The 14,431-nt window shown below is 41.6% G+C and overlaps 2 protein-coding genes across 2 annotated transcripts; both read right to left on the reverse strand.

The window, feature by feature from the left end:
- Positions 1-5,215: 5,215 nt before the first annotated feature.
- Positions 5,216-8,416, reverse strand: KCNRG (potassium channel regulator). The gene is made up of 2 exons (XM_009882367.1): positions 7,366-8,416; positions 5,216-5,468 (listed from the first exon to the last, which is right to left on the reverse strand). Exons 1-2 carry the CDS (start codon positions 7,941-7,943, stop codon positions 5,216-5,218), a joined length of 831 nt encoding a protein of 276 aa, XP_009880669.1. The 5' UTR covers positions 7,944-8,416.
- Positions 8,417-9,618: 1,202 nt separating this feature from the next.
- Positions 9,619-10,848, reverse strand: TRIM13 (tripartite motif containing 13). Its single transcript, XM_009882368.1, has one exon. It carries the CDS (start codon positions 10,846-10,848, stop codon positions 9,619-9,621), a length of 1,230 nt encoding a protein of 409 aa, XP_009880670.1.
- Between the last annotated feature and the right edge of the window lie 3,583 nt (positions 10,849-14,431).

The following is a 14,431-nucleotide window of genomic DNA, read 5'->3' on the forward strand; positions in this document are numbered from 1 at the left end:
TCCAACTCTCTCAGCCTGTCTTCATAGGAGAGGTGCTCCAGCCCTCTGATCCTCATCTTAACTCACTTCAGTCAGTTAGAGATTAAGCATCTACTCTACCTTAGCCATCCAGTCTCCTCAATGGTCAGTGATGAGAGAGGGGCATGTCCAGAGGGCAACTCATTTCACCTAAACCAGGCATGTAAGGTAAGTGGCATGGTCACCTCACAGCACTAACCAAAGGAGAACATGAAACAATGCATTTGGACAAAGTGTCCTTATTGCCGCATGGAAAATAATATGATTTTCACTCTTATGATTTAAGATCCATTTTTATCACTTCAAAACTATCTTTTTCTCCATTTTTCTTAAGATGATCTATCTTCTACTATTTTCATGAGAGTCAACTATGCACGGAAGTGAAAAATGGTTTGGAATTATTTAGTAAAGGGAAAAACTTCGCAGTACTAAGGCCAGCGCTGAGATCAGTCTTTTGTAGTCTGAGCATATTATGAATTGCAATAATTTTATTTAAACTTCTATTCTTAATCATTTACACAATCTTATGAGCACTGACTGTAGAACCTATAAGAATGCAGTGACTGCGCTTCCTAAAAGAACAATATCCCTCATGAATTGTCATTTTGAAATCACTACCCAAAGAACAGGAAGGTGTTTCATGTCAGACTCTCTCCTCCCTGGTATCGGCAGATTCCTGAACAATTTGGGTGGTAAATAAATGACATATCCCCAAAAGAGATAAGAATGGCATAAAAGAATGATGGAAAAAGTGTGGTGTCTCTATCCTGTTGGGATATCCAACAGGCAACACAAAACTGTCTTGATAAAACCTTGGATAGTCTTGAATATAGAAACACAGGATGAAATCCAACTATAAAAGAGGGAACAGTGACTAAAATAAAGAAAATACAAGATAAATAAGGCGGTGTCTTTCCACATCATCTGCCTTTTGCAAATCTAGCAGCAAGTTATCAGACGATCAACCTATTTGAATAATCTGCTGCCACGTAAACTGCATCGGGCAGAATGACGGTGTTATCTTACCTTTTAGTTTCCTTTCCCTCTAGTGATTTTGCTGTTCTGGGAGTCCGCTTGTGTGTTAAAAAGCAGAAGAGAGCTCACTGCTCACCGTAAGCGAGGGCTCCTCCCAGCACTGAGGCAGTCAGTCTGTAGCATCTCGGGCACTGGAACAGTTTGCACTTTTTTGCTGAATCCAAGGAAGAATAAAAAGGCAAATATGGCAGTAAGTTTACCAAAATCAGTGAATTTTGCACCTTCCCAGGAAAAAAAGGAATTCTCTTGAGAAAGTTGGCAATGACTGGAAGAAGTGGATCGTGTCAGTGATCATAAATTGCAACTTCACTGGAAAAATTGTCTAAATGTTTCAAAATCCCATTCCTATTTAATCAAAACCAGAGCTAGATGTGAGCAATCAGAGCTCCTGGTTCTGTCCTACGCAAAAGCAAGACTGAGCCACCAACAATACGTTCTAGTCCAGCAGAGATCGTATTGTGAGATACTAGAGTTGACTTGCCTGCCAAGATCTAGGTGAAAGTACTTAGTTTAACACATAATCTGCTTTTGACCAAAAGGCTTTTAAAATCACTCAGGCTCAGCTAATCCGGGCTCCCATCAGCCCAATTCACTTCTACTTGTACAGCCGTTATCTTCAGGGGAAATGCACCGGTGTGAACCACTCTGCTGATGGCACACGACGCAGTGTGCTCTCCGCTGCATTGCTGCCTGTTCGGGACCTCAGATGGGAAAGAGCAGTAAAAATATCGGCCGCTGCTTCTTCTAAATAACTGCCTCAGTGCCTGCGGGATGCGCTGCACATCACTCCAAAGAAGGCACAGAAAAATGGCCATCCTGGTTCAGCAACACTTTACGGTACCGTAAACAATCTCGGAAGGTGGAGGGCAGCAGCAACCCAGGCCAGCTGAAGGTCCTATTTTTATATTAATTTGTCTGAAATTTAACATACTTTCACCCCTTCTTCTGTGGTTACCACCAGTTAGTTGTAGCTTGAAGCTACACTATCCGTAGCTCTACCATCGCTGCTTCCACTTGCTGTATAAAGAAATCCAGGATGCTGCTTTCTGTTGAAGAACCATCCAAATATCAAATTATCTTCAATTAAAAGTCATGGGTATCCTACTGGCATCAGTCAGACACTTTCACCAGATTTCTGCCAGGTTACTGGTATGCACACATACTCTTAAACTTACTTAAGCTACCATCAGTTTAAAAAAAAAGAAACCCACAAAAAAAGAAAAAAAACCAAACCCAAACTTCAATTTTCAAAGTGGCTGCTACAGCAAGGAAAATAAACTCATTACTTCTGCTGTAGGTGAAGTAGCCTAATTTTGTTACTACAAGGGGTTCTGAAACAAGTCTTAGTTCACACCGCTATCAGCGAGCATTTAAGGCATCATGTTTAAACACAGCCTCAAGTCCATTTTTTTTTCCTTTCCCTGTAAAAAGTTGTCACTTTTGTCTTGTGTTTCTCGCTATTATTGGTAAGGCTCTTCACCAACAATATTCAGAGTCACTGACGTACTCAATACTCCTCATTAGTGGTTTCAGTTTTACATCAATTTGAGCAATGGGAACTTTTCTGGAAAGTCAGCACATAGACCTCAAAATGAACTTAGAAAACAAGTAGCGTTGTCTTTGCAGCACAGCAACCTGTCGGGACAGCCGTCCCATACAGCTTGTCTGCTGTGTCACCTGAACGCTGCCATCAACGGTCTCACCTCAAAGTCCACCATTATATGACTTCTGACACAGACCTTCACAGAAGGTCTTTGCAGAATCCTGGAACAGGCCAGGCTGAAAGGGACCCTGAAAGATCAGCTGGTCCAGCTTGTCGTGGGAAAGGGAGCCCAGGTGAGATGATTTAGCATCCTGTCCAGTCACATCTTGAAAACCTCCACGATGGGAACTCCACCACCTCCCTGGGGAGGTTACTACAATGAATGATGGTTCTCACTGTAAAAATTATATCAAGATGTATAGGAACATATTGATGCTATTGAGAAAAAAGAAAAAAATCCTGTTTGAATGGAAAGCATCCACTCTTATGTTCTTCAACATTTACTACATTATATATAACCTGTAGGAGATGTAGTCCCATAATCACATTATTCTCAACCCAGAAAGCTCTAGAACAAGCAAAGAGGACCTCTTTGTTGCCGCTGAACTTGTGTCAAGCTAAAATGCACTACAGTGGCAGGAAAAGAAAAGAGATGCCCGATAGTGGCACCACCAGTCTGTGAAGATCCATTTCACTGAAATTCCTAAGGGCAAGAAACAGATGGGTGATTCCCACCCCTCACCCCCATTATTAAGTGCTGCAAATAAAGTAATAAACTTTAAAGCTAACGAAAAGCCAGATCTAATTAGTCAGACAAGAAAGCCCAAACGAGCTCTACTTGGCTGTTTGTAACTTTGAAAAGATGGTGTTTTATCAACAACAAAAGTCTGATTCAAATAATGAAACCTTGAAGTTATTGCTATCTTCTTTCCCTGCCTTGAAGGGAGGACAAAAGATTCTTAATTTATAAGGCCTCACTAACTTACCTCTCCTGGTACCTGAGCTAATTTTGGCGTCTTTACAAAACGTTGTACAGGGCTAACATTCCCAAGGCTTTTAAAGCCACTTCTGCCAAGCCTTCCTCCTAAATATGTTTTGCACTTAACAAGCATTAAGAAATCCTTTGTACTATTTTGTTTAAAACTGTACTAACTCTTCCATCTGAAGGACTGTTTATCACATTTTCATTCTTTTTAAAAATTAAAGCTCTAAAAATTAACTGACCCTTTGGTGACAAAGACCTTTATCATTTAATTCTCAACACTAAGAATCATAGAATCATAGAATGGTTTAGGTTGGAAAGGACCTTGAAGATCATTGATTCCAACTCCCCTGCCATGGGCAGGGACACCTCCCACTAGACCAGGTTGCCCAGGGCCACGTCCAGCCTGGCCTTGAACACCTCCAGGGATGGGGCCTCAACAACCTCTCTGGACAACCTGTTCCAGTGCCTCACCACCCTCAGAGGGAAAAATTTCTTCCTAATATCTAAATCTACCTTCTTCCAGTTTTAAGCCATTCCCCCTCATCCTATCACTACATGCCCTTGTAAAAAGTCCTTCCCCAGCTTTCCTGCAGGCCACAATAAGGTCTCCCCGGAGCCTTCTCTTCTCCAGGCTGAACAACCCCAACTCTCTCAGCCTGCCTTCATAGGAGAGGTGCTCCAGCCCTCTGACCATCTTCGTGGCCCTCCTCTGGAGGAGCTCCAACAGGTCCATGTCCTTCTTATCTTACAGGCTCCAGAGCTGGATGCAGTACTCCAGGTGGGGTCTCACCAGAGTAGAGGGGAAGAATCATCTCCCTTGACCTGCTGGCCACATTTCTTCTGATGCAGCCAAGGATACGGTTGGCCTTCTGGGCTGCAATTGTGCATTGCTGGCTCATGTTGAGCTTCTCATCAATCAGCTCCCCCAGGTCCTTCTCCTCAGGGCTGCTCCTGATCCATTCTAGGAGCAACCTTTGGAGTGGGAGGAGATAACAGAGGAGTGTTCTGCGAGAGACACCACACCTTATTTCACAGACACTGGTGGCAGCTTCACAAAGCCACTTTCTGATGTCTGGAGCCACACAGCAATACCACTTGGGATGTTTCTATTACGTTGCTTTCGGCTAACTGCAAGAGAATCAGTGTACATGTATCTTTTCAAAGTAGAAGCAATATTCAATCGTTGAGGTTTGCGTTCCTCCTCCAGCTTCCCCAAACTGTTGGGAAGACAGCTGTGTCAAGCTGTTACTTCTTCATGTATCATCATGTATTGAAAATCTACTTACAGATTAGCACAGAACATAAAAACAATTTTCTAGAAGCAATGGCTGATTTTTTGCAAGTCCCAATATAAATTATAGCCCCAGAGAAAAACAAAAACGCCCCTTGAAAATGCTGGAATCTGGTCCACAAAACCAGTATTGAATCTGTGCCTCTTTTATTTAGAGTTGAAGAGGGTGGAGCGATAACAGGCAGGAAAGCAATCTTTTTTTTCCGAATACTTGAAAAAAAAAAAAGAAAATTGTTTGTTTGTTACTTCTCTCAATAGGTGCAGTTGCAAACAAGCCAAGAGTAAAAGGCCACTGGTGGCGACACACCCCTCTTCCACCTTCAAGAGATGAAAGGAAAAGGCTTCATTTCCCTTTCTGCACTTGGCTTCTCTTTGCCTGTGCTGCCCCGGAGCTCCCTTGGGTTTGGCTCGCCGTGATGGTCAGGCCTGCTGGTCTACTCATCCTTTCCAAACTGTAGCATTCGACTTTTTCTGCACTGGATATCGTCCTGGTGCTTATGAGGCGAAATCCATCTTTCAATAAAGTGTCAAGCAGCAGGCCTAGCACATTAGTACCATTAATCAGCTTTCTATTATCAGGCTTTATGGAAACATACCTAAAATAAGAAAAAAGCGGTTACAACACACTTCAATTACTTCTTGAGGATGGAATCAATTTTTTTTTTTTTTAAATAAAACGGGTCCTCAGATGGTGCAGGTCAGCACAGTTGCACAGGTTTACAAGGTTCCAGGTATTTTTTTTTGTCCTTTGAGGACAATTTAACTCCTTCTCGTGTTGTAAGAACAGTAATTCTCAATTTATCCAGTTACATGTTGGGGAAGAAGCACCTCTCTTTCACCCCTACACCAAAACTTAATTTCTTAAGAAATAGCTCTGATATCCTCCATCTCATTTAATTTAATGGAGGAGAGGTGAATGCCATGCTCTATATAATGCTGCAACAGTTTTCCAGGTAAGAGTAAATGACGGAAAGGACAGTGAAGTCACATTCACCCCTACGGCATCACTTTTCATTACACGGAATCTCTCTCTACAAACAGTGACATTTATTGCAAAGTTACCTTGTACAGCAGGTCTTGTGTTTACAAGTATGAAAATCATTTTCACATCGCCTCAAATGATTTTGCTTGACAGAAAGTACAGTTTAAGAATCTCTCCAGACATTTTGAGGAACAGAAGTCAGGTAAAAATACTATTACAAAATACATCCGCTGACAGGGGTGAAACCGTTCCACAGTTCACAGGGAAGTACACCAAACATTCATGGAAAGGACAAAAAAGAGACCATGTCACCACAAAGACCAAGTCGATAGAAATTCAGCAGGCAACATAACCAAACTCGACTTGTTTCATTACTCAAGATAAGCCTTTCTATTGATCTGCAGAGGAAAATTTTTACCAGGTCTGAAGAAATAAAGGAAACAATCAGGAATATTTTCTCCACTATTTAAGTTGCCATAACCTACTCAACCCACTGTTAGTCCATTAAAATTAGTAATACATTACAAAGTTAAAGTTTGGCAAATGCAAAGTAGTTTTTCTTCTACTTGCTTAGCCAAAGAAAGCTAGAAGAAAGATAAAATTTATTCTTTTTTTTTTTTTTAAATAATCAAATGACTGCTGTGTTGATTCATATATTCAGAGAGAATAACCCTTTTGGAAATATTTCAATGAAATTTCCATAAAATTCCAGATGTTGTAACAGCCACAGAGGACAAAATTAGGTTACATTTTCTTATACAGTATGAACGTGTCTCCATAAAATAGAGACATTCAGCAAAAGCTTGTTTAAAAAATGTAGGTTGTCATTAGAATACGATACTGCTATCACAGAAATCACTGATATACAGTAATCTTAATAAAAACAGAACCTGATTCTGAATTCAAAGAAAAGCCACTGTGTAGCATATAGTTAATAATCTACCCCTTCTCCCTCCCCCCAGTAAAAGGCTCTACAAAAGCTTTCCAGTCCCTGAATTGCTATCTTAGTTCCACCGGTGTTTTTAACCCTGTTTAGCAATTCTCTTTTTCCGCTTTTCCATATGAAAGTCTTTTGGACTATAAGCTAGTGGAGATTTTAGGCTTCCCCAGTACTTCACTCCTTACTTATTTTGTTTCCTTTGCTTCATTTTACTCTATGTTTTCCAAGTCCTCTAGAAGGTCACTGATGCCATGAAATTCTAAAGCCTGGGAGAGCAAATGAGGAAGAAAGGGCAGAGAAAGACCCAACAGAACTCAAAACCAAACATTGAGAACAGCATTTTAAAAAGCTGAAGAACAGGCAAATCACTGTAATGGAAAATAAACTGGGTATTTCAGAACTAGAAAAAGGTAACGTTGAACTAGCAGAAAGAAGGAAACTTATTTCTTTTCTGTCAGACAGCTGTCCAATAGTTTCTTTAAAGTGAGCTTTGCCAGCACGTAGCATGTACTTCATGAACTAGAAGTCACAAAGACATTTCCATAATGAGAAGTCACACTAGGGAGAGTACCTGGCCACAAACTGGTCACCAGCAGAGTAGTCAGTACCACACTGAAAAACCATGTCATGATGAGAAGGTCTTTCCAAAGGAAGTGGAACGAGTGGTTTCTGAGAAGGAAAAGGGCTGTTCCAGCTCTGTCCTGACTGCTGCCCTGTAAACACAGTGATCTGTTCAGCTAGTGTCTCAACAGTGGTACTGCAGGAACCAAATATCCGGAAGAAGGCCTGCATCTCTTGGAGAGAAAAACGCACTTCCAAGATCTCCAACCTTGGCTTCAGCAAGTGTTCCTGGCTCAGGATGTCGGCCAGAGGGTAGAGCCCATAGAATTCTGCTTCTCTCTGCAGCCTCTGATAGTCTGAGAAATCAGTAGGTAAGGAGACCTGAAGAGTCCTCAAGAAGTCCATGATGTAACTAAACAAAGTTCCATCTCTGTCCACAAAAAACTCTCCATTCACCAGTTTAAATTCCTGGTCATCATGATTCAACATCCGTGCTAGCCTGGACTCGGGGAACTGCTGCAAGGTAGAAGCCCGGGTTACAAATCTCACACCTCCCACACTCAGAATGACCATCTCTCGATTATTCATAACTCTCAGCCACTCAGGAATTGTAACTCTCTGATCTACGTGTTTGTGACTTGATCTTTCCTAAACTGCAAGGCATCTGCAGCTCCGAGAACCATTCAGTGCTTTCAGCAAGTGTTTGGAGTGAGGTGTGGAGCAGCAACAGGACTCCCGGGCAACAAAGATGTAAATATAATGCACAATCGCCTTGTTTGCAGGGTTTGGTTGCTCGGAAACTTTGATTCTTGGAATTTAATGTTTTATTTTTGACATGAACAGCTTGCAAGGACTACTGGAAGACAGTGAATTGACCATCACAACTTACTAAACCTTGAGAGAGGCCAACGAATATCCCCAAAGTATGATACACATTACATTTGTTTCCTGGAAATGCCAACTAAATGTTTTCATTCTATATATTGCTGTTCATAGGACCACTGCAAAAAGAGGTTAGATGTGCTTCAAGCAATATATTTCAGTATTGTATGCTCTTAAAGAAGGGCACTTCAGAGAAGTCAAGCTTATGGTTCACTTTAAATCACTGTTATCCTACGGCCAAATCAATACACTAAGAAAATTCAATTAATTCCTGAAACAAAGTACATGAAAATCTAGTAACAGCAGAAGAGCCCATACATGTTCCAGTGCTAAAGCACTTCTAAACACCCACAACATCCATACTCCCATCACGTTACACACTCTGTTCCAAGAAATCATCCCACCTTTTCCCCCAGCTCTTGGAATTACTATCTGGGGAGACAGAGGGACAGGAGAGAAACTGCTCTACCTGCCACCTTTGCAGGGCCAAAGCACAAGCTGCCTTCCCGTGCCTGACCTGTGTGTGCCTTTCATCACACTGAACTGTTTACACTAAGGCCACTTTTTAAGAAAGTGTGGCTTCAGAGAAACATGGATCTAACAAGACAGCTCAGTCACCCCAACTATTTGATGTTGGAAAAGTAAACTGCAAAGTATGTACTATCTGCAAAATATGGACAATCTTGCAGCTTGTTCTTCTTTTACCAACCTCAACTGATTTCACTCACCCCTAGAATTTATGCTTGCCCTGAAGATACATTTTTGTATAGAACATGTAAACAATAACCAGTATCTACAGTAATCTGAATGCAGTAATTACAACATTTCGTTATACAAAAAAACCCCCAACATATATCTATTTCAGTGAGAAGTAACATCCTCAGATAGAAAGTGGTTCCCGACAGTGAATGATGCACTCCGTATTTTGGAGTGGAAGGACAGTCGTCAACAAGCCTCTCGGTGCAGCGCTCTTCTCAATCACAACTGTTCTTCCTCTTGCCAAACCACCTCCCAGTTAGAAAAAAAATAATTTTTAACTATGAGGTTTTAGGAAGTGACACTTGTTATCTTATTCTACAATTACATTAACATTAAACTAAGTACACAGTTTGGCCCTATATTTTGGTAATAAAAATGATTTACAGTGAATAATATTCCTATAATCGCCACTGGAAGAAGAATCCAGAAACAATGTGTTTTTCAAAGCTCCATTTCATCTTCCAGTTTATCAGTGCTCAAACTAGTTGAGCAGTATGAATGTTTTGGAAACATTTTGAATCTTTGAATGTTTTCACTGAAGTCTTAAAAAACCAATTAATTTTAAGAGGTTCTACGTTTTCTTCACCAGATCTCTCTTAGTTCTTATATTTCTGCAGGGACTTCACAACAGTTTATATTTGCACACAAACTGTGCAACATTATCCAGTACAACCAATGTATAGTTTTTACACTTTTCTCTTAGAAGTGAAGCTCCATCTGTCATCTGTTCCCAGTAAAAGACTGCATGATCTGCTATCTCCACTGTATCTGCCAAATAGGACAAGCTAATTGTAAAGAACTGAGATTTCCAGCACTGGAGATTGTCAACAACTGACTCCACAAAGGACATTCTGGTGACAGCAAGAATAAGCAAACAAATAAGAGAGGTCACTATAAATCTGCGCGAAAAGACTGAGGGAATCTTGAATTTACGAGTGCTGTTTTCCTGAGGCAAGGAAAGTTTGTCCACATCAACTAGTTTTATTCCATTCCACTGGCTGGTATCAAAGCTCTTCATTGTAGGGCTGATGTCCACGCTGGAACAAGGTAAAGGCGTTTCTTTGAGCACCTTGATTTTTTCCCTGAACTCCTGCATCTGCTGCAGAAATATAATGGGTTCAGACACATCTTTGAAGGCCTCTGCGATGTTAAAAGCCATCCGTTGCTCTTGCAGAATTGTGTTCAGTTTATTGATTTCCGGATCGTAAGCCTGCATCACTGCAAGCTTCATGGTCTCAAAGTCAGAAAGAATCTCATTTCGTTTCTGCTCCAGCGTGTGCTGCAGCTTCTCAAAGAACTCCTTCACTTTGTCAGAATCTTTGGTCAGCATCTGCAGAGCTTTCCTCTTACTGGTTTCTAAGGTATCCAGCCGCGAGAGGGCATCTCCACAACGCCAAGTTTCAAAGCCCTGAAACAGGGTTTCAAAAGCCCGCTTCTCCTGGGAATAAGCTTCTTCAATAGAACAGAAAACATGCTTTGTATGGTCACCACGGGTGGCACAAACCCCACAGATCAGCTGCATGTCCGTCCGGCAAAAAATGTTAAGGGGTTGCCCGCTGTGCACTTTGCACACAGGCATTTTTGGAGTTACTTTGATTTTGTTATACTTCTCCACAATACCTTTCAGGGAATAGTTGACTTGCAAGCTGTTGACTCCAGTAACGGGAGTTTCCTTCCTGCACGTGGGGCACTTGAAAGGGGACGGCCTCCAAAGCACATTCCGCACGTTTCCTTCAAGAATTCCTTCCAGACACTTTCTGCAGAAATTGTGTGAACAGGGTAGGACACGAGGATCATCAAACAGGCTACAGCAAATGGGACAGGTGAGATCTTCCTCTAGGAGCTCCATCATATCCTAGGAAAGAGAAGAAAGATGGTAACAGAACTTATAAAATCTATTTCTCCTCAAGGAAAACCATGCAAAACCTTATGTCTATCTGAGGCACGGCTCAGTGACAAAAGGATCTACTTTTTTCTCCAGTATCCTTAAGACAGAGCCTCTGCTGGGTTTTTGCAGCCAGTCCAGTTAGCTGTGGTATCTGGCCACCAGATGGCAGGCACAAGAATGACTCGGTGTCCAGGCAGAACCATGTTTGGATTCTCAGCTAGAAATGCAGGAAAAGAAGGCTTGCCAAACCCAGCAAGGACTTCGAATTAAAATAACTCATGTACTCATAATAACAGTTGAAGACTTGCATCTTTCCTCACTGATGCAATACCCAGAAACTGTTTTTTCACAAAAGATACCCAGCCGATACACCCTGCTAAGATTTGACTACTCTCTGCTTGCTCAACTCATCTAAAGCTTACAGTTTCAAACCCCATCCACCGCTACTGTAAGAAGGCAACATTAAAGGTGACTGAAAAAGCCCAGTTTCAGAATTTCTTCATCTACAGAATATGTGATGTGGCTCTTTGCTCTACCTGCAAAGCCCTCACTTAAAAAGTTAGCTTTTCTCTTGTTCCTGCAATATTTGTAAATAACCAAGTGAAGGTGTTATTGTTGAGCTATTTGGTACAAAGTTAAAATACTTCAAAGAACAGCTGCCCATAACCCTTGATAATTCATCATGAAACAAACCTGTTAACCATTTTTACTCATCTGCAATCTCTATTTCCAATTCCATTCTCACAGCAATTCTGCCTCGGCAATTTCCTTCTGTGGGCAGGACCTACAGGAAGAGGATTTATCATGTAATCCTTTCTACTGGAAAGTCTCAGTGAAGGGACCCAGTGCACTACGCTCTCAGTGCCTCTAGCCAAAGCCAAGTTCTCAGATGCAGACACACCTTATGACTTACAGCATGCTCTAAGAAAACAAATAGCTAATAAAGACCAAAATGGGTGACAGTTTGTATTAGCCAAAACTCTCAAACACATAGTTTTGAGCTATAATTAGAAAGATGCTTCCCTTGTATAAATTCCTTCCATATTATACAATATGTATTCATATATATGTAATAAAATTCCTTTCATAAATTAAAAGATGTACCACAAAAAAGAGCATCAAAGTACTGCTGTGACAGCAAGGCATATGAATGAGCTCTTTTAATTAGTTCTGATGTTATTACTAAGGTTTCTGTTCCGTCAAAGAAATACAAAGTGGAAAACGTGGGAGCCAAGAGGGTTGCATGGGAAGATCCATGCTGCACAGTACAAGAGCAATAAAATCAATACCACGGATCCAAGGAAAGCAAAGATCACTACAGGGGAGAAAGGCGAGGTCAATTCTGAGTTTCTTTCACAAGAGGACCAAGACAGTCCCAGTGAGACTTCACAGGAAAAGCCATTCTTGAGAGTTGTAAGCAAACCTCCCGTGCTTTTTCAGTGACGAGGAGGAGGGGTATTTTCTGTGCTTATTTGAATAAGAGTTTGAAAAAGTTGGCAGTTTCTTTGCTCAGTCTCAGGACTAAGGTCATCAGGCACAAGAAGGCATTATTACAGCTAGGGACAAAGCCCCAGAGAAAAGGTCTAATGACTTCATTTACCACCTAAGCTTTCCTGTAAGACCACAGACCCCATTCAGAAACTTAATTTTCTGTGAGAAGAAAGTCATTTTGAAGCACCTCTCAATGCCAGAACAAGGAACATTTCTCTTCTAGGACAGCTTCCTACTACTAAAAAGAATGGGATGACAGGAAGACGATGATTTTGCCCCTATACTCTTGAGTCTTCCTCTTTATGAATAGTTCTCTCTTTCCAACTTGTCCTCACAGCTTTTAGCCACGGTAGCAGCACAAAGATCAGTTTTGCTCTTAAGAGGAAGATAACTACAAAACTAAAATGACAGCTCTCTGTGTTTTAGTAAATGGAAATTCACAGTGCAGAAAATATTTGCTCTGGTCTGTCTCCTTTACCAGGGAGGATTTTCCTTCTTAGTTAGAGAGCTGGAAAAGCAGCTTTGCATGCCTGACAGTGAGAACTGCAAACCACTGCAGAAAATGCTTACTACAACACGTTCCATCAAAATTGCAGGACAAACATTGAAGAATTTTATGCTCCTAAAAATACAAAATACATACACAAAAAGGTTTCATGATCCAAATAAAACTGTCCTGTTGCATTCCAACCCCACTTATCCAATTAAATAATTATGCTTTATAAATATAACTGCATTTTGAAACCATTATATGACATCATTAAAACCCTCGGATTTAAAAAAAAAGAAATGGGGAAGTCTATGAGCTCTTTTTTCAGCAGTAACACCAAACCAAAAATACTGAAAACCTGTACGACTGGTTGGACAGCTGAACTTCTGTCTTTTCTAGGACATTAATTTCAGAGAGTAAGTTGCCTGTGGATTGAAACATCCCTTTGTATTAGCAACTTGGTATTTGTGTGAGGAACTAGCGCAACATTTCAACTTCTCCACTGGAAATTTCTCTGTGTAGCTTCTGATCCTGGTTTGGATGGCCCTGGAATGGCTACATCAACTCTCTGGGTACAAACCCAGCAGATGTCACCCATCAGAAAGAGACACTTGCATAGTTTTATCATTAGGAAGAAGAATGGCAAAACAAATCAAACCATAAATGCAAAACCAACCACAGTAGCTTTTTCCCACACTCCAGAGAGAAATGCATTTAGCGTGCTTCTCAGCACAGAAGTTGGGTTTATCAGCCAGCAGCAGGCTGAAAGCAAAACATGCTTCTCAGCACAGAAGTTGGGTTGATAAATCCAACTTTCAGCCAGCAGCAGGCTGAAAGCAAAACCAAAATTTCACCAAGCTTCAAACAAAACAAAAGATAGCTCTTGAATTACAAGTTTCCTGCAATGGCGTGGAAGTATTCTAAATCAAACCTAACCGAGTCAGGCTGCGTTTCCACAAGCAGTTGAGCTAGTCAGGAGAGGTCTCGTCTCCCTTCCTTGTCAGGACCTCCTACGAGCAATTTCACCAGCCTTCTGTCAGACTGGTGTGTTGAATCAACCCAAAAAAGGGTCCCGCACAGATAAGGCAGGAGGATGGGAAATGGGAGCTCCTCCTTCCAGCAGCAACAATCTTTACTCTGCTCACCCCATCAGGAGGAACCACAACCTCATGGAGGGCCAGTGTGGACATTTTAACACTGCATGATTGACCTCCAGGTGCAGTAGGTATCCAGGCAGCCAAAAAGAGATGAGGAAAGTGGCCATGCTTTAAACCTCCTAATTCACGGCCCAATTTTTTTCCGGGAGTACCAGGTAGATCAAAACACGTTCAGCCTTCAGAAAGCTAAGAAAGGCCTGGAGAAATAAGCAATTCCGGTTCAGTGCAGTTCACAGCCCCACGAATACCGCTTCACCCACACGGTTTGACACTCCACCGAGCGCAGGACGCAGGGGCAGTGCCAACATACACTCCTGCCATCGCCTCCTCGTCCCTCTGCCCAGGCAGGAGTTCCCTCACTGCTTCTGGGCACAACCCACAACCCCTCTCCTGCCGGGGGGGGGGGATC

The sequence above is a fragment of the Charadrius vociferus genome, unplaced genomic scaffold (assembly GCF_000708025.1).
Source record: "Charadrius vociferus isolate BGI_N301 unplaced genomic scaffold, ASM70802v2 scaffold263, whole genome shotgun sequence".
Classification (NCBI taxonomy): Eukaryota; Metazoa; Chordata; class Aves; order Charadriiformes; family Charadriidae; genus Charadrius; species Charadrius vociferus.

What these genes read in the sequence shown, in the direction of transcription:
- KCNRG (XM_009882367.1), bottom strand. Translation starts at nt 7,943, where the DNA reads ATGAATAATCGAGAGATGGTCATTCTGAGTGTGGGAGGTGTGAGATTT. An exon ending in GGTGACCAGTTTGTGGCCAG is followed by an intron (nt 5,469 to 7,365) that starts GTACTCTCCCTA and finishes TTCTTATTTTAG; the next exon opens with GTATGTTTCCATAAAGCCTG.
- TRIM13 (XM_009882368.1), bottom strand. Translation starts at nt 10,848, where the DNA reads ATGATGGAGCTCCTAGAGGAAGATCTCACCTGTCCCATTTGCTGTAGC.